Source organism: Pelodiscus sinensis, chromosome 2, assembly GCF_052426305.1.
Source record: "Pelodiscus sinensis isolate ZL-2025 chromosome 2, ASM5242630v1, whole genome shotgun sequence".
NCBI lineage: Eukaryota > Metazoa > Chordata > Testudines > Trionychidae > Pelodiscus > Pelodiscus sinensis.
The window spans coordinates 241,431,173-241,457,803 of NC_143053.1; the positions used below are offsets into that span (position 1 = coordinate 241,431,173).

General features: G+C 41.7%; 1 protein-coding gene across 1 annotated transcript in view; it reads left to right on the forward strand.

Moving 5' to 3' along the window:
- The first annotated feature begins 4,678 nt into the window (after window positions 1-4,678).
- Window positions 4,679-26,631, forward strand: part of PTPRN2 (protein tyrosine phosphatase receptor type N2) — a 944,343-nt gene continuing 922,390 nt past the window's right edge. The window contains exon 1 of the mRNA XM_075922745.2: window positions 4,679-5,038. Coding sequence (XP_075778860.2) covers window positions 4,930-5,038 — 109 coding nt within the window. The 5' untranslated portion in view covers window positions 4,679-4,929. The remainder of the gene's footprint in view (window positions 5,039-26,631) is intronic.

Consider the following 26,631-nt stretch of genomic DNA (forward strand, 5'->3'; position numbering starts at 1 on the left):
GACTAAAGTCTCCCTGGTGAGCCCCAGTTGGGCTTGTGCCTTACCACCCTCATGTCCTTTTACTTACCCCTCCCTAACCCCCCTTCCTGATGTACAATAAAGACAAGTGTGGATGAAAACAAACTCTATTGAACAAATTGGGGAATGAGAGCATGAGAGGGGACGTGAGACGGTGAGAGAGGGGAGTGGTAAACCTGGGCAGAGGGAGGAGGGAGCTGGAAGTGGGAGGTAAGAGGAGGAAGAGGGAGAAGCTCAGGGTTGCGGGTCTTGCTGGCCCACTTGTGTCCCAGCACTGTGGGTGCGGGGGCCTCGGTATCCCCGGAGGGGGGGGAGGGTATTGTGGGTGGGGCTGGTAGGGAGAGCGGGGAGGAAGAAATGGGAGCGGGAGAAGGAGCAGTAGCTGGGGAGGCAGCAGGGGCTGGAGAGGCAGGAGGCACCAATCTGTGCACCACGGTCTGCAGGTGGTCGCAGATTGCATGGCCCTAGGCAAGCAGCTCCCACCAGCTCTCCCACCAGAGCTGCAGGTCTTCATGCACCCTGTAGTCCAGGGTGCGGTGCAGGCCCCGCAGTATCGCCAGGTGCTGCCACTGGTACTCCTCCTGATTATGGGTCAGCCTGCTGCGTGCCTGGGTGCCTGAAGATATCCTGGGCGGGGTGGTGTGCCCTGCACTTGCAGCTGCTGCAGCTGTGAAGAAACAAGAGAAGTGGTCAGTTATCCCTGGAGACACAGTGGGTGAAGCCCAGCCCCCCTCTGCAAGGTGAGGACAGCAGGTCTCTGCATCATTGGAGCCAATGTGCTTGCACACAGGCCATGTTCAGGATGGCCTGCTGTCCCCGGGAGTGGGAGCTGGCCTAGGACTGCACCCATGCCCCTGTGCTGTATATTGTGTGTGTGTGTGTGCGCGTGCACGCAGGCACGCACGCATGTGTGAGGGGGGAGATGTCCCTTGCCTCTGCATAGAGGGGGCATGTGGAGCAAGGGCATTGTGTAGTTTCATGTGCCTGCATACATACATGCGTGTGGGTAATAGGCCAAGGCCCCTGTGTGGCAGCCAGCTGGGGCCATGTGCCCAGGGGTGGCACGGCACATGCACAGGTTGCTGCGTGAGCCGTGGCCAGCAAGGCCCATGCAAGCAGTCCCTGGTCTCCCTCCCCTCCCGCCCCCGCAGATGGGGACAGTGATGGCACTCACATGTTGCTGCGGCCTCGGATGACACCGGCGACAGGTCCGCTGGGATGGCTCAGGGGTCCTGGCTGAGTGGCAAACTCCCTCTGGGTTCCTGCGGCTCCTGCTCCTCTGTGCCCTGGTCAGGGACCTCTGCTCCAGGGTCAATAACCACATGGGGGGCACGGATCGTCCCGCCCCCTCCAGGATGGGGTCCAGGAGCAGCTGTCTGGGTCTTCCCCTGTTTGGGAGCTGCCCCCTGTGGCCGTGGAATAGGCCTGCCGCGGATCCTTGGTTTTCATCCATACCTGCTCCTGGGTTCGGATGTGGCCTTTGGTGGCCAGGGTGTCGGCCATCCATCTGTAGACGGCCACATTCCTCCATCTAGGGTGGAGATCATGGACATTGGAGGCCTCCCTCCAAACTTCTATCAGGTTCTTGATCTCTGCACTGTACCAGGCAGGCTCCCGCCTGCAAAGTATAGCAGGGACCCAGGCAGAGTTCAGGATCCAGCAGAATGGTGTGAGAACTCAGGCTAAAATACCCAGTGTGCAAACTAGCACAGAGGCCCTGACAGATTCACCCTAGCTGAAAGACGCAAAAGAGGAGGGCTGTGATAAAGACATGGAAGGGATTAGTGCATGTGGGCTTTATGAGGTCCCTCCTAAGGGAAGAAGACATGGTGAAGTGATTGGAGACAGCAGAAAAATAACTGAGGGAGCACAAGCTCAAGAATGAGCAGCTCATCAAAGAGTTCCTGTTCACTGAGGAGGAAAAAAGAGCCCTCGCTCCTGTCAGTGTACGATTATGAAAATCAGAGGCTGAGCATACCGAGACCCCAAATCCCAGAAGGCAAAAGTGAGTCCAGGGGCCATGAACATGCTCTCCAAGACCTGGGAGAGTAGCCTCTGGACATCAGAGCAAAGTCTGGCTAGGAGCTCAGCGCTCTCCAGACAGTGAGATATGGGGGAGGGAGCCCTACTTGAAAGGAGCACAGATGAATATAGACTCTTGAGGCCTAAGAGAAAAGGACACTGCTTGATCAAGGCCATGGGCACTGACTTCATGAGTGCCTCAGGTTACAACACCTATGGGAAAAAATAGTTCTCAACACCTCCTGGCAGCTCCATGGGTCAGCCCTTCTCTCTTCCTTACAGCACCCAACCAAAGGGGATGCTAACCCTGTTATACTGGCTATTTTAATAGTTTTGGAATGTCTACCTCACCTGTCAATTCACAATCTTTATCCTCTTTTTTGAGGCCTTACTCTTTTCTTCATTGGCTTTGTGTACTTAAAAGATTTCCTATTATTTCTCTTTTCTTTGATGAATTGTCTTTGCAGACAATTTAAATTTTAATTGTGTAATCTTTCCAGTCACCTGCATACTAAGCATACTATTTATTGAATTTTGGTAACATTCCACATGTAATTTATCAATTGCTTTATCTATAGAACATACACAAATGTAATCTACATTGTACTCATAAATAAATGTGTAATGGCTATGAAGATAGTTCATGGCAAACAATAGGAACTACAATAATTTACACTATTGTTATTATCTTGTGCTACATTAAACAGCTTGTTATATCCTTATGCCTAACATTTGCCCCTTCCTAACTCAGTCATAATTTGTACATTCCTATGTATTCACATTGCCTTTTTCATTGTTTCCTCTGCTGCTGGCTTTAAAGCCAAATGGTTTGCATGACCCATGAGAAAAGCCTAATTTATCTTGCAGCACTTTCATCGCTCTGTCTTACTGTCTGTTCTCATTGTTGCTTTTTCCACTTTTAGGTATTCCCGTCCCCAAACTCCCTGATTCTTGGTGAAATAAATATAGTGATGTACTTCACTTCTGTGTACTTGCTACTTTCCAAAACGTCATTGAGTTGTCCTTTTCGTTGCATCTATGCCACCACGATTAAGTACGAAGCAAGCAAGCCTGTACCACGCCCATAACTATCACTTCTACCTTGTAAGGGAGGGACTCAGACATTACTGGTAAAGACAAAATGTAGGAACGCTAGCGTCTACACAAAATATGCATAAGAGAAAGGAGATTGCAGTTCCTTTAAACTTTAATACGGAAGAGCAAGCCAGAGAGACTACGGGTCCCAGAATGCAATGCTCTGTCTGGATGTATGCTGCTGATTCAGATCTAGGATAAGTGACTGCTAACGCTTTATTTCCCTTCATAAAGTTCCGAATGAAAGGCTACACTGATTCAAGCCTAGTAAAAAGAGGAAGAAGAGAGGTCATGAAATTATAACGAAGGTCATTTGCATAAAGGCTAAAGCGAGAAAAAAAAACTTACCTAAACGCCCAGCACCAATACATGAATGAAGTCACTAACAGCATGTGGTATTGGGTCTAGCTGCTTGTACGCAGCACAGCTGGAAAAGGGTTCTACCGCTGGGCTTGATGGCAAGCGCAGGACAGCTGGATGAGTAGCTGTGAAAGACTTATTGGTTGTTAAATTAGGCACCCTAAGGGACCCCCCCCCCCCAACGGTGAAGTGATGAGAAGAGCGTAGCAGAGGTTCTTGCGAGATCCTACTAGCCCCTAGTTTATAGCCAGCCATTCTGTGAGAGGGCGGTAACTAGGATTATAATGGAGCCACAGCCATTCTTCCTCCAAATATTTCCAAATCAGCCCTGCTAGATAGGGTTCATCTGTGGGCTCACAACATGCTTCTGGATGACGAATAACGTCTTCACTGAGAAGTTGCAAGTTTTTGAAAAGCAAATCTCGTTGAGGTGGATGTACAGCACCCCCCTTTCTACAACGGGTTCCCTTTGATTTAAAATTAAGCAAGCTGAACTGTTCTTGCCTCGATATAGGGGTGGGGTTTTTTTTTGCGGGGGAGGGTGTAGGAAGACAATGTTGGTGGGAAACCTAGCAAAAATATTGGCAGTGCCCATAGGAAAAAGGGGATCCCAGGCAAAACATTGTGGGGGACGAAAAGGGGCTGAGAGATCCTAAACTGCGGGGCAGGGGTCCCTCTTTAGTGTATTGTGAGAATTAGTTTGGCTGCTGTAAAATAATATTCATAATGGAGAAAGGAGACTAGAAGGAAAAATGTCTTTCTGGCAGCAGAGCAGATGTCAGCGGTGTTTGTGGGCGAAGGTGAGAAGCCCATATTGGCAGAAGCCCATGTTTGGGCAGGTTGAGTCCCATTTTAGACGGAGGCTCTTCTTTGGTGTTTTAAATACCTGCTCTTGCATGCACCTCGAGCACCAATGTTTCCCGATAGGGACCCTCGCTCTAGGGCAGAGAGGGGTTAGAAGCATTTGGGTGGCAGTGGCAGCTAGAGAAAACCCTCTCGAGCAGAGGCGAGCGGGGGAGCCCCCTCAGCCCCAGAGCAGGGTGGGGGGAGGGGAGGCAGGCGGGAGCCCCTCAGCCCCAGAGCAGGGTGGGGGGAGGGGAGGGGAGGCAGGCGGGAGCCCCTCAGCCCCAGAGCAGGGGGAGGGGAGGCAGGCGGGAGTGCTGGCCGGGGACTCAATGGAAAGCGACGGCCTCACTAAGCTCATTCAGGTGCAGGGAGGAGGCGCCTGTGCGCCGACTCCCCCGCCCGCTGCCTGCCTGGCAGGGAGTCCGGGGAGGGGCCGGCTGGGCGGGCGGCGCTGGTAGCTGTCCTGGGTGTTGAAGCTGCTGCTGCCGGAGCTAGGGAGCCGCTGGGAAGCGAAGCCAGCCCGGTGCGGGCAGCATGGACTGAGCGCCGGAGGGAGCGGACCGGGCAGCCGCCTGCGATGGGCCAGGCATGATGGGGGCGCTCGGCTCCATGCTCCCGCTGCTGCTGCTGCCGGTCCTCGCCGCCGCCCCGCTCAGCCAGCTCCCCCCGGCCGGAGCCGCCGCCGAGGCCAGATTCGGTAGGTGCTGCGGGGGGCCGGGTTGAGCGCGCCGGGCCGGGGGCGGGCGGGGGGGCTGGGAGCTCGCAGGTGAGGGGGCCGCCCGGCGACCGCAAACGGGGGGCATCGGGGCAGCCCCCCCGCTGAACGCCCCGTGTAAGACCCCCCATCAATCCCCCGCTTGTCCCCATGTGCGACCCCCGCTGAATGCCCCATGTGAGACCCCCCCCGCTATGGTCCCCATGTCCGACCCCCCACTGAACGCACCGTGAGCCCCCCCTTTCTAAGCCCTCCCCCCCCACCGCTGAACGCCTCATGTGAGGCTTCGGTCCCAGCGCACACGCCCGCCACTGCTCAGAGGTTGCCCCTGCCGACAGACCCATGTGAGCCGCCCAGCCAGTGCCCTGTAGCTCTGCTGGACGCCTCCTTGTGAGCCCCAGCACCTTTTGTGAGACTCCCCCTCCCCCAACCCAACCTGCTGTGAACCTCATGTGTGATTCCCCCAGTTTCTCTCCACTCACCATGTTCAGAGCCTCCTGAAAGACCCCCACAGACTCACCCTACTTTCAGTACCATGTAAGTCTACCCCCAATGCAGAGGCTATTGCCAAATTCACAATGATAGAGCTCTTCAGAAAGCAGCGGCCTCCTCCACTGAGACCATGGCTTGACATCCCCAGAGACTCCACTGCAAAACCTAACCCAATGAGACTCTTGTGTGAGATCGGCCCCAATCCAGAGACTTCCTGCCAAATCCACCCCACTGAGATGGTTGTGTGAAACCTCCTCTTTGAGGACTTTCGTGTGGAATCCATCAGGACAGACATTACACCAACACCACCATTTGTGAGAAGTCCCCATTGTGCTTGTCTTGCATTCAAGCGAGATTTGCTGCAGTTCACCTTGCCCCATTTAGATCATTTATGTGAGGTTTCCCACAAAGATCCTCAACACCAGTCCCATAACTTCCTCATCAAATTCAGCCACGGAAACCAATTACATGGGACCCCGTCAAACTAATGTCACAGTGTACTTGAGGCCTCCTACCAAAATCACCCTATTGAGACCATTAGTATGAGATGACCCCACCCACCCACACACACACACATATATAAAGAAGCTTCTCCAACTAAATTCATCTCCCATAGTTCCTCTCGCAAACATAAAACTCCCACTGAAACCTTCCAATCACAGAGCCCCCCAAATTAAAAGTACCCCACTGCCCATCACCCCAAACTAAATGTACCAATGTCTCTACGTTTTTAACCTTCTAGTACTTAAACTGGTCTCACTGGACATCTCACCTGCTTTAACCCATGCTAAGATCCATATACACAGAAATTCCCAAGCATTCTCATGCTGAGGCTATGTCTACACAGCAGCGTTATTCTGAAATAACGAAGAGCATGTCTACACAGGAAGCTGTTACTTTGAAATAATGTTGAGCTGGAGGACTTCTTAATCTGATTCCTGTAACCCTCATTTCAGGAGGAGTAAGGGAAGTCTAGGGAAGAGTGTTCTTCCTTTGACTTCCTTCTGTGTAGAAAGCACCAAAAGCAGAATTAAACTATTTCAACTTCAGCTATGCAGCTGATGTAGCTCAAGTTGCGTAGCTTAATTCAACTTTCACCCTGCTGTGTAGACGTGCTCTGGGAGACCCTAAAATAACCCACCCACTGACAATACTGAACCCTAGGTTAAGCTTAACTCATTGAGAGCCCCTCAACTATAGAACCAACATCCCATGAAGACCATCAAGGAGCTTTATCCTGCTAAGTCTTCTTATTAAGATTTCATTTAAATAATCCTCTCACAGAGAACTTCCAAACACTAAACCCTGCACTTGAATTTCCCAAATTCACCTCTCCATAATCATGAGACCCCTATACTAAACTTAATGAGGAGTAACGGTAGTTCGAACTAGGAAGCCTAGTTCGAACTACCTAGTTTGTGCCCCGTGTAGCCGCGCTGCACGGGGTTCAAACCAGCGGGGTTTTAAAAATGGCGGCTCCCCGCTTATGCAAATGAAGCCCGGGAAATTCAAATCCCGGGATTCATTTGCAAGTGCGGTATGCCTACATTACCCTCCTAGTTCGAACTAGGAGGGTAGTGTAGACATACCCTTAGAGAATCTCCCATTGTATTAGAGTTTTATTAATCCATCTGTGGAACATAATTTCAGTATGTTGTTAATTATGTGTTCAAAACTTTAATTTTTACTATGTTATGAAGGATTTGTACAAATGTAGGCAAAAATTACTGCAAGACAACCAAAATGTAACACTGAGGTTTTTTGGTTGCTGTGAAGGTTATGCATTTGTTTTCCTCTTTTTCTACTTTCTTCACAAACAGTAGTGCAAATATACAGACACACTAAAACTTCCACACTAAATGCTGGAGTCCATTGAAAACAATGTATCTATGGAAAATTGTTTAGTTTGTTTTTAATAGATGATCCATATGTCTCACTATTGATTGACTCTTTCTAAATATAAATTGACTCTTTTGCAGAACCTCACAGGACTTTTTGTGTACAAAATTATTCTAAAAGTTATTAATTACAATACTGTACACTGCTAATCTTCAAATGATGACCTGTTACATAACAAATACTTATGTGGTTATTTCAAGAAATAGGGGATTGACAAATTAAAAGGCAAGATAAAACATTACATCTCTAGATCATTCTTCTCTTCTCCTTCCTCTGCATTGCATATTACAAGTTTGTTCTGTGAAATTGTGTTTTTATAAGATACCATAATCAGCAAGAAAACATTCTGCCTGTTACTGCTTCTTGACATTTAAAATTATTCTTTACTAGTAGTATTTTTCATGCAATTAAATGTGAAAACATATGGCCACCCCTCTTAAAAAGCCCCTCTACATATATCCAAGAAGATAAGGTCTTATCTTTTCCAACAAGGTGTTCAGTTTCTCAAAGAAAGAAAACAGCTGAGTACATTGTATCCAGTGTATATATACTGTGTTCAGAAAACTGATAAAAACCAGAGCTGATAGTTTAATAGTCTAAATTAATCCTTATATATTAAAGGGACACTGTCAACTTGAATTTTTGGAGATTAACTGTTTTGAAAAACAAGAACACAAACAGTTTGACAGGTCAGCCCACAAACAATCTATTCTTATGTTTTCCAAATTCCCTTAAAATTGTTTTAATTTTTTCCCCATTCCCCTACTGGTAGCAATATGGATCTTTTCAGCTAGTCAGTTTCTCCCTTACTAAATAACACACGGGGAAACAATGAAATTGTCTGTGCACAACATGTTTTCAAATACATAACTCTTACTAATCTTGGGTTTTGCTTGTAACTATAGTAGGTACAACACTTTTATACAGAATTGCTGTTTTCAATATGATGGAATCCTTTTAAAAAAGATGCAGCTGGATCTGATTTTCATATTAATAGATTTAGATGCTCTGGGAAACTTGGGAACAAAATAAGTTGTCAGTATTGTTTAATACAATATTACATTGAGAAGATGACATTTTATTAGAACTAAAACACTAAGCTTAATAACAATAACCTTAATATTGGTATTGAGTAAGTAATTATTGTATTTCAGTGTTTAATCTAGTTTTAGAGATGGTGACAAATTATACTTTTATAATGCAGAAAGAGATGCTTGTGAATTATATTGAAATGGATGTGGTTATTCATGCAAAAATAAATATTTTAATGATGCATTTTGAATGTAATGTAGTTCTACTATGTTTTATAAACTTATACTATGTTTTATAAACTTAAATTTTACTTTGGTATGTTTAGATCTTTAATATGACTGCAATAAATCAAAGTGTTGTTTTAGAAAGTAAATTATTGGGATCAATTATTTCTATGTGCCCTATAATAAAAGTTTCCTTCACAGTGTTAGGCACATTATTTTATCAAAGTTTGCTGTAAATGTAAACCAAGATCAAATGGGCTGTAATGTATCTTGCGGCATTTCAGTTTAGCAAGAAAAGGATCTTTCCTACTTCTTCTAAAGTAGTAACTGTAAGTTCCATTCATGCTTGTCACATACAGTGAATGAACAGAATAAGTTACATTTCATTTCAGTTGCAAGTTAATTTTAAAAATACTAGGTAGATAGAAACTGGACTTGATGACCTTTCAAAGTCCCTTCCAGCTCTATGAGATAGTTATATGTGCTAACATTACTTAACTCACTTGTGATGTGGACAGGGCTTACCAGTGGTGCTTCCTATTGATCAGGTCACTGTGTCCTAGCTGTTTGCTATTATCAGTGTTCCTTGCCTGCAATCACTCCAATTTTGTGGTGATACACCTTTCAGTAGATAGCATTTCAGCCCTCTTGACTGAGTCACCAGTTGGGTTCCTCTCTTCTGGAGTAAACCAATGTACCCTGCTGCACCATTGTGGTGAGAAGCAGCTGGCGGTCTGGGACACTTGGCTGCAGGAGGTGCTGTGTGCTCCCAGCTGGGCTCCTGGGGCTCTTCTGCAGGCTGCAGCACTAAGCCACTGGGGGGTGCCCTCCACTAGTCTGGGACTACCCCAGCCCTGAGCCTCCTATATACCAGGGTGCCATTTAGGGAGGGCAGGTAGGCTGATGCTCCCCCTCTGAGCTTCATGCCAGGGCACTGCTTGCTGCTCCCCTTCCTGTCACTGTTAGGGTGTGAGAGGAAAGTACTCAGTTTGCTGCATTCCTCGTACTCTGGCTGGGGAGAGCAGAGGGCAGATGAGCTGTGCACTTTCCTCTTGCTCCCTGACTGTGACAGGAAGGAGAAGAGCAAGCAGCATCCTGGTATGAATCTCCAACCCTGACTTCTGCACCCCTCACATCCCCACTCCCTGCCCTGAGAACCCCTCCCCCAATCCCCTGCGCTCCCCAGAGACTCCTGCACTCCACCCCACACTTCAATTTCTTACAGGTATTGTTGTATCACAACCTCCTCCCCACTTCCTGCCCTGAGGAGACTCTGCCCCAGGAGAGGTTGTGATGCAACAGTACCTGTAAGAAATTAAGGTTGCTTTCACCCCTAAGAGTTTTACATATATACATAGTCCAACATCTCCACAAAAGAAAGGGTCTTCAGTCCACCTCTGGGGCCCTGTGGTTGGCAAGCCATTGGCTCAGTGATTACAGTATTTCTGTCTCCAAGGGTAAGTCTACACTGCATCCCTAGTTCGAACTAGGGATGCAAATGGAGACAATTGAACTAGTTAATGAAGCGGGGATTTAAATATCCCGCGCTCCATTAACATGATCTCGCCGGCGCGCTAGTTCGAATCACAGCTGATTTGAACCAGGAAGTGCGCGCCGGGACGCGTTAGTTCGGACTAAAGCCCTTAGTCCGAACTAATGTTACTCCTCATTTTTTGAGGAGTAACATTAGTTCAGACTAAGGGCTTTAGTCCGAACTAACGCGTCCCGGCGCGCACTTCCTGGTTCAAATCAGCTGTGATTCGAACTAGCGCACCGGCGAGATCATGTTAATGGAGCGCGGGATATTTAAATCCCCGCTTCATTAATTAGTTCAATTGTCTCCATTTGCATCCCTAGTTCGAACTAGGGATGCAGTGTAGACATACCCCAAGCTAATAAGAGGCAGAGAAAGGGGTGTAATGTCCCTGTGGCACTGAGCACCCCTGCATTTGCCCTCTATACATTATTGTAATATTTTTTGTGCAAAATATACCTCTATGTAGCATTTGAAAACTAATAATTCATGGATCATTAATATTTTTGTGATGTAGCTATATAGTGAGTATTAAGAGATACGGATACACATTAGAATTATGGCTAAAATGTTTAATTCAGGCATGTCAGGGTAAGCATGTTTTAGTAAGCAGTACTTACTTAGACAAAGGAATATGTATTTGATTTTCTGACCATCCTGTTCTTCAGGCAAAGACAATGCATATAAGCTGTACAGCTCCATCAAGACAACAGGGAAAGGAGATGGCAGGAAATTTGTATTTAAGATAAGTTGGGAAGAAAGAACATAAAGCATCCTTTACCAGCAGATTCCATGTTGTATTAAAGCAGTGAGGAAGACATTTTATTTGAAGGGTTACCCATTTCACAGGTTTACTGGTGTATATAAAAGTGTGATGGATGGGAGAGGTACTATCCTTTTCTAGACATCCCAGCAGGGGCAGATGACCATTTTGCGGTGCCCCGGGCAGCATAATTCCGCGGGACCCCCCTTTGCCACAGCACATGCGCAGTGACGCCATGCGCATGCGCAGTGGCGTCACGGCTCATGCGCGGGGCTTTCTGAAGCGCGGGGCCCGGGGCGGCCGCCCCGTTCGCCCTGCCCTATATCTGCCCCAGCATTCCAGCCATTCAGATAACTAAATTACCTGTAAAGGATTAAACCCAGAGACCATTGATATCCAGGAAGTGTGGTCAGGAAGCTTATTTTGAGTTAAGCCCTGCTGAGCATATGCACCCTAAGCATCCCAGCCTGGGAGCTATAGCAGCAAAGCATTGTAAGGCACCCAGGATTGTGGGGCAAGAGGTGACCTTCCACTGGTCTGAATTTCACCCAGAATCAAACTCCATCTCAGCTCATTCCACAAGAAGGGAGGTTGATAGGGGGATCAAGGCCCTTCCTTTCCACCAGACTCTGATAAAAGGCCCTATAAGAGGCAGTGATATCAAATACCCCAGAACAATTTGTGCGTGCTTCCCTGGGGTCAGCACTTCTACCACTCGCTTTCCTCAGGGCCTCAAAAACTTTCATTTGCAATCCATCAGAAAATAGTATAAACAACTGAATCTTGTGCCCAGATGGGCTTCGCTGGTAACTTTGCCGGCTATCTCCAGCTTCAAACTGAATTCCACTCCCACCATCCAAGATCGATACGTTCTGTCACTAGCTTGGGTTTTAGGCTGGCTGCAGTGTAAGGCCAGTCCCTGCCTCTAGACAGGCTTCTAGCTCTGGGCTCAGCTATCCAGGTTTCCCTTAGTCCAAAACACCCAACTACCTGTCATGTCAGTCTCCTCCCTAGTTTCTTCTTTAGCGTGCCAGGTATGTGTTTTGGTATTGGGATGGGTTGGCCTTGAGTGATCCAAAACAAAAAATATGCCCCCTCAACTGAGGGGAGGAACTATTGAACCCAGATCACAAATGAATTCTTGGGACAACAAATGGAAACTCCCCCTCTCTCCCAGACAGAAGGTAAGGCCAAAGATTGAAAATCAGGCTCCAGAGCAGGATACCAAGCAGAGAACTCCTAACAGTGCCTGCTGCTCCTCAAAGATGTTAAAAGTGGACACTGCCCAGCAGTGGCAGATATAGGGCAGGGCGAGTGGGGCAGCTGCCCCGGGCCCTGCGCTTCAATAGGCCCCGTGTCCTGGGCCCTGCAAAACTCTCATCCGCCCCTGCTGCCCAGAGAATTCTGCGTGGAGGCCTGATCATAGGAAATAGGTCCCACAGTCACAGCACCTATCCATTGAGATTCCTCTTCCTGGTTTTTGGATATCTCTCCTGGCCAACTTCAGCAGGAGCCCCGAAAACTACAGAAGCTAGGAGGAAGCCTCTTGCATTCCTTCATGCTTTTACATTGCCTCTGCAACTGCTGATATTGGATTCTAGCACTCTGAAAGACTTCCACTTCCATTTCCAACAGATCCCCAAAGCAATGTATATTCCAGCTTCATCAAATTTGCACTCACAATACAAAACCAGATCGGTGGCCTCAGATGTTCTTGTATCAACATATTGGCACCCTGACTGTCACACATTCCATACATTTGGCTGTTCTACCTGAATATTACTAAAGTTACCATTAAGGTTCAGAGGCAGATTTAGGAAGGTTTAGTTTGTGGGACTTGATGAAAATGGGAGAAAAGATTGGATTGTTTTAGAAATAAAGCTAGAATAGGAGAAGAATAGTGGGAGAGAAGATTCTGATAGTTTGTCTTAACTTTGCTTAGTCATACACCATAGTTAGTACAAAGTTGAACCACTGTGAATGGAAGTCCACTGGAGATGGAGATGATAGGCAAAGATTTTATGAACAGTTGAGTAAGATTTTTAATTTTGTTCAGATCTGAATTTAAAATGGGGCTTCGAAGTGTGACAACCAGTGATTGATCCAATTAAAGCACCACTAGGGAATTTGAGTTTTTTCAAGTGTTAAATATATCGTACACAATATTAGTCTTGGTAAAGTTGGGCATCCAGAATTTTAATTTTTTAAATATATTAGTTGTTGCTTTGATCTCTTTGATATCAGAGTATAGTTAAGGGCTTACTTTTATATTGTAGAACCTTACTTGAAATAACACATGCCAGATTCCATTTAGCCCTTGCTAAATATGATCAGGTTTGTTTGCACCAGTCTTCTCCCCATCTATGTAATTACAAGAACCTTGTGAGTCTCTTGGTTTACTGAAACCATTTTCAGGTAATAGGGACCCCTCTCCACCTGTTTGAGAAGTACCATCTTTACTGCTGAACATTCCTCTTCCCATTCCACATAGATGCAGAAACACAACACATTTTCCAAGTTTAAAGAAACCCCAAGGTGGTGAAGTTAGGAATTAAACTTCTGTGATGATTTTTTGGGCATAGAATTAGATGTGGGTGGAGATAAGGGTATATGGTGCAATATTCCCAATATCAAGTATTCAAAAATCATGAGTAATGCCAACAAAATCATGAAACTGGTATAAGCCTTATGAGATTTGTTTTAAAAATAGTTAATTCTGGGTTCTTTTCTAGCCTGCACATTTAGGTTGTTCTGGCTTCACATTTTCAAGCTTTTCTCCATAACCATGCATGCTAGAAACTTACTTTCTTTTTAAAGTGAAAGCTGATAGATATTCTTATGCAGTCACTTTATCCAGGAATTAATGCTTTAGGAAGCACATGAAAAATTACAATTTTATCATAAAACTTGCAAGAGTTGTCAATACTGATAATGTCTCAGCTGTTGTGATTTAGATATGTGATGCATGGTACCTTGATGAAAAAGGTCCATTGTGGCCACAGTGATTACGAAGATGGAACATCTCTCTTGGCATGGCAGTAAGAGGTTTCAGGCCTTGAAACCTAAGTTCCAGAACTGGATTATCTTGCATAGTAACTTAAATATATTGGTATAAATAAAATATTGAAATGAATTTCCTAAAGAGCCTTGGGGAAAGAGAGGGTCTGCAGAATGAAAGGTTCTCAGACATCAGTAGTTTGATGGAATGGTTGGAAAAACTAAAAAGTATTTTTTCATGTATTATGTTGTTGTGTGGATTTAAAAAAAATCAGAATAAAACATTTAATCAGATGAACACATTTTTGGTTTAGTATCACAGTTGATTACTGGAGATAAATCTGAAAAGGGGTTTCCTTTCGCAGCCAAGATTTGGGTTTGGTTCCGTCTCCAGTTAGTACACATATAGACATGGAAACACATGCCGTCCTCAATACGTGCATGGAACTCGAACAGCAATGAATAGTGAATGCATACATGACTTGAAAGTAGGATACAGCCTCAATATTCATAATTTTGGGATGAGCTGCAATACACAACATTGTAAAAATCACAAAGGAAGTTTGATGGATAATGGGTTGATATTGGGCCATAGAGCTTTTCATTTATACTTCACTGGTTCAAATCTGGCTCTTCTAAATGATGACTGAAAATCATTATTTGATTCTTCATAAGTGTATGTGAAATTAATTAGACTTATTTCAGTTTGTTGTAGATAGGGATCCCACATCATAAAAAAATACAACCACAGTTAGAATGAATTACCAAACATATCAAAGAGGCCAGGTTTGACTTATAGATTGAATTACACTCTTGCTTTTGGAGTTGTCTTGCTAGGTGTACAAAACTTTGTGTTGCTATTTCGGGAAGGCTTGTGGGAACATTGTGGAAAGGTTTATGTTAGCCCTCCTCATACCATAGCTTTATTTTAGACAGAAAAAGGACCTTGCTATCTGGATCTCTCATCCTAGTAGCTTTCACAAGAATAAATTAATTTACTTTAAAAACTCACACAGCTGAGTTTAAGTTTCAGTTTATAATCTACAGTCTTTTCTTAAAATAGGTTCAGGAATGGAATTTCAGAGGTAAGATTGAGTTGCATTGGAATACCAGTGTAGGGAAGCTTGCACAACACCATGATCCCATTATGCCTGAATCTTCTAGCTGCTATTGGTAAATTCTTTTTATGGGTGCTAAAGTAAATTAAATCAACTATTGTCTTTAAGAAGGCAATTTTGTAATGTACCATGTCATACAAAGCTAAAATCACTTGTTTACATGTTCATTTTGCTAAAATACTAAAATACATTGAAGGAATGTAAAATACTACATAATAGTACCTTATTTAAATCAGATTTTAGACCTCAGGACATTTCTACTGATCTTCTGTCTTTTCCAACTGCAGTAAACAAAGGGCAAGATTCTGCAAAATGTTGAGATCTTGGGTCCCAATCAAGTTACGTGTTTAAATGTAGCTTAGCTTTAAATAAACAGGTAGTCCCCATTTAAGCTGAGACTGCTCTCCTGCTTATAGTGAAGCATGAACATACGCTCTGGAATGAAGCCAGAGAGCTCAGCATTTTGAAGGACTGAACCTTACAAATACTTTACAAATATTGAAATGTTAGGTCTTTCAGTTATACACCAAGCTTAATAGAAAACTGCTTTTTAAAAATGAGGTTTATAACAATATGGCAGACAGAAGAGACATTTTCATAAAGGTAATGCTGATAAAATTGAAGTTCTATGTTCATGTACTTATATGATTAAAATATTTGATATCCATTCACGTGGATGATAAAACTTTTATCAACTTCAGTGCAAACAGGATCAGACCTATTGTCTCTAGTCCATTTTTAATGTTATATAAATAGTTGGAGTTGGTTGGAAATGGGAAAAGATTTCTGTGGGGAAAAAAATTGTGCTTTTTCCTCCTTTATTATTCTTTAATTGCAATTTCATGCTTTTGAAAATATCTATTTAGCTATCTATAATGTTACTTTAGGCATAATTGCTGTGCTCTGGATTATAAACCGATGCTTCCCATTGACAGTTGAAAAATGACATATTCAAAATGAAGGAAAAAACAAAGTAATATTATATAGCATTCTGTTACATTACCATCTTAGGAACTGTCAGTAGACTAGAACATTAAGATCACTCAATCATAATCTTACATGGCAATCAGAGTAAATCTCTCGATCACTTTTTTATGGAGCAATTAGAAATTGCTGCCATCTGTGATGATTGAGTAGCATTTGCAAGAAGAGCATGGGCAAGATTTCATAGCACCATGGCTACATTATATTTGGTATTAAAGTTAGCCAGGGAAAGTGAGGTGTTACACTCAACTTAATGGCATTTTTGTTTGTCTGTCCATCTGTCATGCTCACTGTGAAAGGTTTACAATCTGAAGGCAAGTAACAAAGGGTGGTGGAAATAGTTATAAGCAAGAGTGCAGCAGATGTCTGATTGGCTAATATAACACATATGAAGAAATAACTAAAATGGTGTGTATGTGTGTGTATAAGTGAATATAAAATAAATCAAAACAGATGCCTGATGAAATAGTGCTTTAAAAGATTACTGAACCCACAAAAAGTGTGTCTGAGTATACAATTAACCATTTTATTTCCCTTTTAACACCGTGATCTACACTGAATATTAAGCTGCTTTTTTCCCTCGTTATCTTTGTTTTCCCCCTATTAGAATGACACTAAGAAGTTGTTTTAGCTGAAAAATCATCATTATGCAAATCCACTCAGTAGGTAGTTCAGGTACATAAGACAAAGCCAAAACTAGCCCCATCAGCTCTCGTCATGCTCCTTTGGGTATTTTGGAGGGAATGAGGATTTAGGCATTTTCAGATCCATTAATGATTTTCAAACTCCCATTGGCCCTGATATCAGTCTAGGGATTCTGGAGGTCCAAGACATCATATATTTTAATGGGCCTTACTTGGAATGGGTAGAATATTATATGTCTAGCTCTGTTTAAAGCAGAGCCTTAACAAAGTATTATTTTAACTCTTTTTTTCCTTAATCTTTTTTGGGTTGGAGCCAGCCTCTTTTCCTAAACTTCATATTGTAAAATATCACCAGATGGCAATTAACTGGAAAGAGATTTGTTTTTGTTATGACATTTATTGATGCCACTGTGGGTGGTATCCCCACTATGGTTTCCTATGCTCTATTTCCCCAGTCACAGTTCATTTGTGAATAACTTGTGCCAGATATTGTTACGGTGATACTCCTCATCGATATTATAATTCACTACAGAACTATCAATCTGTATACTTAACCACATGCAGCTGCCTATGATAAAGTCTATTTAATTTAGGCCCTGATCATATAAGCAGTTTCGCCAAAGATGTCTGTACTGGTTTGAGGCTAGTTAATTATCAGCTAGAACAAACAGGATGAGAATAAAGTTTTTCTTTGGAAGCTCCTCTACCACCTTCAACTCTAAATAATCCCTATCTTTCCCATAGGAATAGAGTGATAGGGTGAGAAGAACATTGTGTCCCAAGGATATTTCTCAACATGAAATAATAAAACAATGTTGAGTTAGGCAGAAATTTTGGAGTTAAATTATGAGGGTGTTCCTTTAATAAAATTAAAATGTTATATTTGAAGAAATTACATTGATTCATCCTGGGAATTCTGGTGGTGAAATCATATTAGGCAGAACTACCTTTAAATAAGTTTGAAATAGCAAGTTGCTAATACACTACTAAGTAGATCCCTGGCCAATATAGAGGGGGCATAAACCATATTGCATGTTTTTTTCACAACTGTTATAGACTGCAAATTTCTAGTTTTATAAAAATGTTCTTCCTTGTCTAGAATGGATGTGGAAACTATCTGCAATCTTCTTGGTAAAAAAAAAAGTCTAAGTATTATGATTCAAACTCTAACGACAGGAAGAAAGGTAGTGGAAAAGGCACTATGGGGCAGTTTTTCTCAACCTTTTTTTTATATAAAGTACCCCCTTTTTGAAAACAAAAAAAATTATTAGTACCCCCAGTACCTACAGTTTTCTGACAGTTTTTTTCTACCATGGCAACACATTTGTTTAAACAATTTAATCGTAGCTGGGTGGGCGATTCAATTTTTGGGTGTAAAAAGTACAAAAATAATAAAGTGCCGTAAAACTTAAAACAAAAATTCAGTTTTTTCCAAATTTTAGTTGTGTTGACTTACCCCCCAGACTTCTCTTAAGTACCCCTAATGGTACTCATACCACTGGTTGAGAAACACTGCTCTAGGGGGGTCTGAGCACTGCAAATATTACAAGCTACATTTATAGAGAGATCACTGTTCCCACCATTGAAATGTGCTCACAACTGGCATGAGAGGCAGCAGATATTAAAAATGTACAGTAACACTATGTAGTAGTTTTAGGACAGTATGTGAAGATTACTTCATATTAATGGAGCTAGGGAGGAATTTGGGATAACAGAACAGAATTACTCCAAGTGGAATTTGTCTAGTGCATCATGACTAACCGTCTTGGTCTTACAAAAAGTCCTTGGGTCTCTGCTAGATCCAGAAGTAGTCAGGAACTTCTATTTTTCATTTCAAAGATTGTACTACAATAGTCCAATACTCTTGACCCTGGAGTATTGCTTCAACACAGACACAGACATAAGAATGTTATTTGTAGAACAGTAACCACCACTTTGAGTACGTGAGTTCAACTTGGAGATCTCCCATCGAAGTGCTGATGAGGACCATTCTTGCTCATTTTGAGACTTCATGAGCCTGTTGTTAGCCAGGGCTGCAAAAGACGTAACTAAACATCAGACAGACAAAGAATGGATCTTTAGCTGACTTTTCCCACAAAGTGAATATGTTTCTACCATTTATAGAATGGCTATTTACTGTGCATTTTTCATGAGATGTAGACTTCTACCTGAAAAGAAATCTTTATGAATACACAGTAATAGAAGTTCACCTCCTTCTGTACTACCTGTGTTTAAGCGTGGGAGATTAAACTATACAAAAGAACTAGAACTGATGTAGTTGTGGATCTGATGTGCACTTCGAAATTATATTCTTGACTAAAATACAAATGATGTTTATGAAGAGCATATTTTAATGACTCGTCTGCTCTGCTGCAGATCTTTTATGGAGTGTATAACCAGTGGGTGAATCCATTTTCTTATTGCCTCTGTTCATTTTGACGCTCTTTCAGGTATTATTTATGCAGACAGGCAGATAAGATATGACAATGTTAAACAAAGAAACACATAAATAGCCACAAAAAGAACATCTAATATGTACAAAAGCTTCAGAGGGATAGCCGAGTTAGTCTGTAACTGAAAAAACTTAAATAGCGAATGGTCTAGCAGCACCTTAAAGACTAATAAAAATATGTAGATGGTATCATGAACTTTCGTGGACACAACCCACTAATATGTAATCTAATCTGTAGTTATCTCAAAGTCACTCTAAGAAACATTTTCTTTCTTTCTTTCTTTCTTTCTTTCTTTCTTTCTTTCTTTCTTTCTTTCTTTCTTTCTTTCTTTCTTTCTTTCTTTCTTTCTTTCTTTCTTTCTTTCTTTCTTTCTTTCTTTCTTTCTTTCTTTCTTTCTTTCTTTCTTTCTTTCTTTCTTTCTTTCTTTCTTTCTTTCTTTCTTTCTTTCTTTCTTTCTTTCTTTCTTTCTTTCTTTCTTTCTTTCTTTCTTTCTTTCTTTCTTTCTTTCTTTCTTTCTTTCTTTCTTTCTTTCTTTCTTTCTTTCTTTCTTACTGAGATATGCAGTGTTTGTTTTGAGCAATATTACCTTTGATTACCTATCTGTGCAGATTGTAAAACTTGGCAAAGGGCCCTTTTCCCTGGAATGTTGCTTTACTGCTACCAAAATTAACTTGTCGGATAAAAGAGTTCTACTAAAATAAATACAATAATACTTATCTTTATTCTCCATGAGATAAATTTAATACTGGTGAATAAATTCCAGAACAAAATATTCTGCACTTAATAGTTGCTTAGATGAACAAAAAAATGACTAGAGTCTTCCTCAGATCTTGAGTTCCTACCAATCACTGTCACTGGTTTGTAATAATTTCACAATGTCTGGTTGGAAGGGGGTGTAGAAATACATAGCATTTTTATTACCATCTTTAGGAGTATGGCACATGTTTAAGTAGTAGTTAATGTATTTTATGTAACCATAAGAATGGCCATTCTGGGTCAGACCAAAGGTCCGTTTAGCCCATCATCCTGTCTTCTGACAGTGGCCAATGCCAGATGCCCCAGAGGGAATGAACAGAACAGGGAAACATCAAGTAATCCCTCTCCTGTCACCCTTTTCCAGCCTCTGACACCATCCCCACCCATCCTGGCCAACAGCCACCTATGGACCCAACCTCCATGAATTCATCCATTTCCTCTTGAACCCTGTTGAAGTCCTGGTCTGTACAACCTCTTTTGACAATGAGTTCCAGAGGCCGACCATGCACTGTGTGCAGAAAAACTTCTCTTTGTTTTAAACCTGCTACCTATTAAAATGTATATAAGCATTTCTGCAAGGTGCTTTTCTCAGTAGTTAGTAATTATATAGAAAATACCACTGCTGTATATAAATCCATGGTGCACCCATACCGTGAACACTACATGCAATTGCACCAATTCAAAGAATATGTTAGAATTGGAAAAGGTGCAAAAAAGGGTAACACAAATGCTAAGGGGTATTGATTAGCTTCCATATGAGTAGAGATTTAAAATACTTTTGTGAACGTTAGTCTTAATTAAAAAAAAAAAAAGCTCTTTCACAGAGTTATGCCCCTGTGGTGGTTTTGGTATATGTACTGTTTAATTTTGCACTTAAGAAACAAGTTTCTAAATTCACATACTGGTAACTTAATATGCAACCAGAAGTGTGAAAAGAAACTATGTGGCCAGCTGGCAAAAGTAAACCTTAAAACACTTTTTTAATATATTGATTTAATTTTCTGATTTGAAGGGCACCTCGGTATCTTGGCATGATAGAGAGGGTTTATAGTGGTTCATTTTGTGAAAGCAAACACCAGTACAACAGAGAACCTATATTGTTCTGCAGGGAATATTCAGCCTTACACAGAATGTTCCTATGACAAATGAAGAAGTAACGTTGATTCAGCTTTTCCAAAGACAGGAGAAAGTTGTCTAGTATCCTAATAAATTGGTTAAAGAAGTAGTTTAGTTATGGTCAAATTCTAGAACATTCATTACAATAAAAATGGATTAGAAAGGATAAACAATTAAATAGTTGAGGAGAAGAGAAGCAGCTCTACCAATGACCCTGCTATCTGTTAATATTTGTATCAGTTTTACAGTACTGTTAGGTACATAAAGGCCATGCTGGGTAAGATTGGTAAAAACATAAGAATGTTCATGCTAGGTCAGACCAATGGTCCATTTAGTCCAGTACCATGTCTTCCAAACTCCCAGTGCTAGGTATTCCAGAGGAACGAACAGAACAGGACAAGTTTGGACTAATTTAACCCCTGTCATCCAGTTTCAGCTTCTGGCATTTGGCGGTTCAGGAACACCTGGAGCATGCCTGATCTTTTATGGACCTATTTTCTGTGTATTTTTATCATTTTTTTATTCCACTTATACTTTTGGCCTTCTCAGCATTTGAGTTCCACAGATTGACAGTTTGGTGTCTGAAGAAGTACTTCCTTTTTTTGTTTTTTGTTTTAAACCTGCTATCTGCTAATTTCATTGATTGATTCCTGGTTCTTGTGTTATGTGCAGGGATAGATAACACCTCCCTATATGCTTTCTCTATATCTTTCATGATTTTATAGATTTCAGTTGTATCCTCCTCTTAGTTATCTCTTTTCTGAGATAAGCAGTCCTAATGTTTTTAATCTCTCCTCATATGGAAGCTATTCCTTACCCCTAATAATTTTTGTTTTCCTCCTATATTTCTTTTCCAGTTCTACCATATCTTTGAAATCAGAATTGCACATGGTATTCAAGGTGTGGGTATACCAAGGATTTGTATAGTGACAATTTGATCTTTTTTATCATATTATTATCCCTTTCTTAATGGTTCCTAACATTCTTTTAGGTTTTTTTTAACTACTACTGCATATTAAGCAGATGTTTTCAGAGAACTATCCACAATAAGTCCAGGATCTGTTTCCTGAATAAAATAGTTAAATTAGACCCCATCATTATCTATGTATAGCTGGGATTGTTTTTCCAATGTGCATTACTTTGTACTTATTATCATTGAATCACACCATCCATTTTGTTGCCTGATTACCCAGTTTTATGATGTTCCTTTGTAACTCTTCACAGTCTGCTTCAGATTTTGACATTTTGCCATCTCACTGTTCAGACCTTTTACTAGCTTACTTATGAATTTGATGAACAGCATAGGGCCCTTTTTGTAAAAATTGACCATTGATCCATATCTTTTTGTCTCTTAACTTTTAACCAGTTACTGATCCATGAGAGGACCTTCCCTCTTGTCCCATGATGGCCTACTTTGATTAAACACTTTTAATAAGGGACCTTGTCAAAGGCTTTCTGAAAGTCCAAGTACACTATACTGTATCAGCCTTGTCCAGACAGAATCATAGAAGTGTAGCAGTCAAGGCAGGACTAAGTAATAACTCGACCTTTATTGACAGCTGTTGTCTAACCTGTTCTTAAAAACCTCCAGTGAAGGAGATTTCACCACCTCCGTAGGCAATTTGTTCCAGTGATTAACTATCCTGACAATTAGGGAACACATTTACTCAACAACACAGTTCAGAGTCAATGGTCCCCCTTTGGAATGTAAAATGCATATAAACATGTTGGAATTAAGGTCAATTCTCAAAGAATGCAAACATTTGTCACCTCTAATAATAAGCAAAGCCATCAGAATTCTCACAGACAATCTAGCATGCATGTTTTGAACAGACTACGAACGGGGTGCACATTCATATTTCTTACGCACAGAGATGACATTGCTCTGGAACTGATGCATCAGTCACAACATTGACATATCAGCATCCTATCTTCTAGGATGCCAAAACACAACAGCAGATGCACTAAGTGGAGAGTTCTCTCAAAGTCACAAGTGGGAAATGGACCCTGGAGACTTAAATATGATACTCCAGCCATGGGGATTCCCTACCATAGACCTCTTTGCAATCCCACAGAACACAAAGTGCCTACACTATTGTTCCAGAACTGGGTTGGGACTGTGTTCTCTAGGCAATACTCTTCTCATGAAATGGGATAAACCATTAATATTAACCCTCCTAGGTTGGTGGTATACACAAATGTTATAAGTGTATTCTGTATATCATTACATAAAATATTTATGAAGATATTTATTGGAAGTGGACCCAAGACCAGTCCCTGTGGGATTCCAATCATTATGCCCTTCCAACTTGATTGTGTACTACTGATAGCTACTCTCTGGAAATGTTTTTTTTAATCAGTTATGCACTCACCTTGTTGTAGTTCCATCTGTCCCTTGTTTGTTTATGAGAAGGTATTGCAAAAGCTTTACTAAAGTCAAGATATACCATATTTACTGCTTCGCCTATACACAAGGCTTGTTACAAAATAATTAGGGGTATGGAACAGTTGCCATATGAGGAGAGATTAATAAAACTGGGACTTTTCAGTTTAGAAAAGGGGAGACTTAGGGGAGGGGGGAGGATAAGGCAGAGGTCTAGAAAATTATGGCTGGTATCGAGAAAATAAATAAGTAAAGTTATTTACTTGTTCCCATAACTTAAGAACTAGGGGTCACCAAATTAAATTAATAGGTAGCAGGTTTAAAACAAACAAAAGGAAGTTTTTCTTCACACAACACACAGCACAGTCAACCTGTAGAACTCCTTGCCAGAGGATGTTATGAAGACCAGGACTTTAAAAAAAAGAACTGGACAAATTCATGGAGTGTAGGTCCATCAATGACTATTAGCCATGATAGGCAGGAATGGTGTCCCTAGTCTCTGTTTGTCAGAAGCTGGTAATGAGTGACGGGATGGATCACTTGATGATTAGCTGTTCTGCTTATTCCCTCTAGGGCACCTGGCATTGGCCACTGTCAGAAGACAGACCTTTGGTCTGACCCAACATGGCCATTCTTATGTTGTTATATTATTCTGTCTATAACGGTCTAAGAAAGTTTTAAATTTGGTTTAATGTGATATGTTCTTCACCAATCCATGTTTACTGTTGTTTATCACCTTATTGCCTTTTAGACAAGTTTGTAAACTGGTTGCTTGATTATTTCTTCTATTGTCTTTCTGGGTACTGAAGTTAAGCTGACTGGTCTATAATTCCCCAGGTTGTTTTTATTCCGGTTTTGTAAACGGACACAGTATTTGGCTCTCTGTTATCTAATGACTCAGATATCTCATCGGTCAGCATCTTGATCTTTCTAGGATGTATTTCATCTAACCTTTCCACACTGAAGGCATCTAGCTTGTCTAAGTAATATTTAACTTGTTGTTTCCTTATTTTCCCTGGGCATTCATTATATCAAGATGTCCAGATGCTGCTAACATTTTTGGTGCAAACAAACAAACAAACAAACAAAAACAAACAGCATTTAGCACTTCTGCCAATTCCACATTGTCCATTAATGTCTTTCCTCCTTTATTGGGTAATGAGCCTACCCTGGTCTTGATCTTCATATATTTGTAGAATGTTACTACTAGGCAGTTTGGGTATATTCACCTCTGGGATCAAATCCCATGCTCTACTTAGAACTAAATCAAGAATTACCTCTCCTCTTCAAGGTTTCAGGACTAGATTTTCCAAGAAGCAATCATTTATGGAGCTTGGAAATTTTATTTCTGCATCCTTTCTTGAAATGCTATGTTTCCATGGTACCCTCTGTAATCTCCTGGGCATTTCACAGTCACTGTCAATATCCTACTTTCCTTATTGTTCATACATGAAATTCCTATCTCTAGAGATTCTGGGGTACAGTTTGAGCCATTTAAGATTTTTGCCATATTTCACTCTATTCTCTCTTTCATGTGTAGTGGCACTCCCTGCCCTCGCCCTTCTCCCCAACCTATTCTATCATTCATGTATATTTTGTACCATGGTATTACTCTGTCCTATTAATTATCCTCATTCCAACAAGTTCCTGTATGTCTATATATCAATATTCTCATTTAATGCCAGGCATACTAGTTTACCCATCTTTGTATTTAGACTTCTTGCATTTTTATTAAGCACATGTACATTTTGTGAGAAGCACTCCGTTTGAGTTTTATGAGGAAAGTATTTCTGTCTAGGTTTGTTTAGAGTTTGGAACCACACTTCAGTCTCCTTTAGATAACAATGCACACTAATACATTCAGTCTGTAGTTTTGGAGTGTTCCTTGATTCCTTGATGACACACACCTTTCCGAGAGCAGTGGCCACAAGTAATGTTGTCTGCCATCTCTAGTTGAATAGGAGACTCCATCCTGTCTTGGCAGACAATGATGGGACCTCAATTTTACAATGTCTTTGTCACCTTACTAGTGGACTACAACAATGCACTATACGTGGGCATGAAGTCATCAGCCCTGAATGCAGCTGTGCATCTCCATATTGACACAGGTGTCCGTGAGCTATATCACACCTTTCCTCCCCTCTCTACACTAACTGCCAATAGAACACTCAGTCAAGTTAAAGGCCTGTTTATATCTTCAAGGTACCTAATGCTCCAGCCTAGAGTACCTAACCGTTCTTAGCTCTGAGATGAACACTGTAATCAGTAACTCCTCTTCAAGGGTAAAGCTTACCTGAGCAAAAGACAGAGCCTTCTTAGGAGCCAGTGCAGAACTGTGGAACAAACCTCCCTACCTTTTCTTCCAAATGAAAGCTGCACTTTTTTTGACTTTACTGTTATTAATATAATCAGATAATGGAAAGCCCAAACAAAAATGCCCCACCAAAGCAAAATGCTACATAATTTTTCCCCAGAGAAAACGATAACAGAGAGAGAGAGAGAGAGAGGAAAATTACAGTGGACAGATGTTAGTCATATTGCTTAATGTACACTGGAAGGCAATCAGATACTGCAGAGATAAGAAATATAACAGAATAAAACCAATCTTTGGAAGATCATTTTGTTAACATTTGGGAAAAGTTCCACACAATTTCTTGATATGAAAAAGTGAAAGGTTCAGAGATCAGATTATAGCATAGTGAGAAACTGTGGAAGTGATAGTGATGAGGGTAAATTGAAATGAGAATAATTTTTTTTGTTCTTGTAGGTTGTAGCAAAATAGTTGCTGTAAGTATTCATAGTATATTTATGAAAATTCTGCTTTCTATTGTCTTTGAGCAGAAATCTATTCATGATCTAACATGCAAAAAAATGTTCTCTGGCAAGCAATGCCTCTGTGTATCAGTATGAAAGAAATGTATTTGGAAGTGTGGGACATTCTCTTAGCTTTAAAGGTGTGGAAGCATCAGTTGGATCATACTGATCTGGCCATTATTTAGCTGCTGTCTTTACCATGTTTGTCTGGATAACTGGGATTTGTTCCTGACCCAATGGTTTTCAGTACCATTGATCTGGAAGCAAATATAAAGTCATAATTGGTTAAGTGTACTGATGATCCAATAACTAGTGTAGTAAACAATGACAAGAACATGCCAGTCAGGGTGATTTGGATTTCTTGGT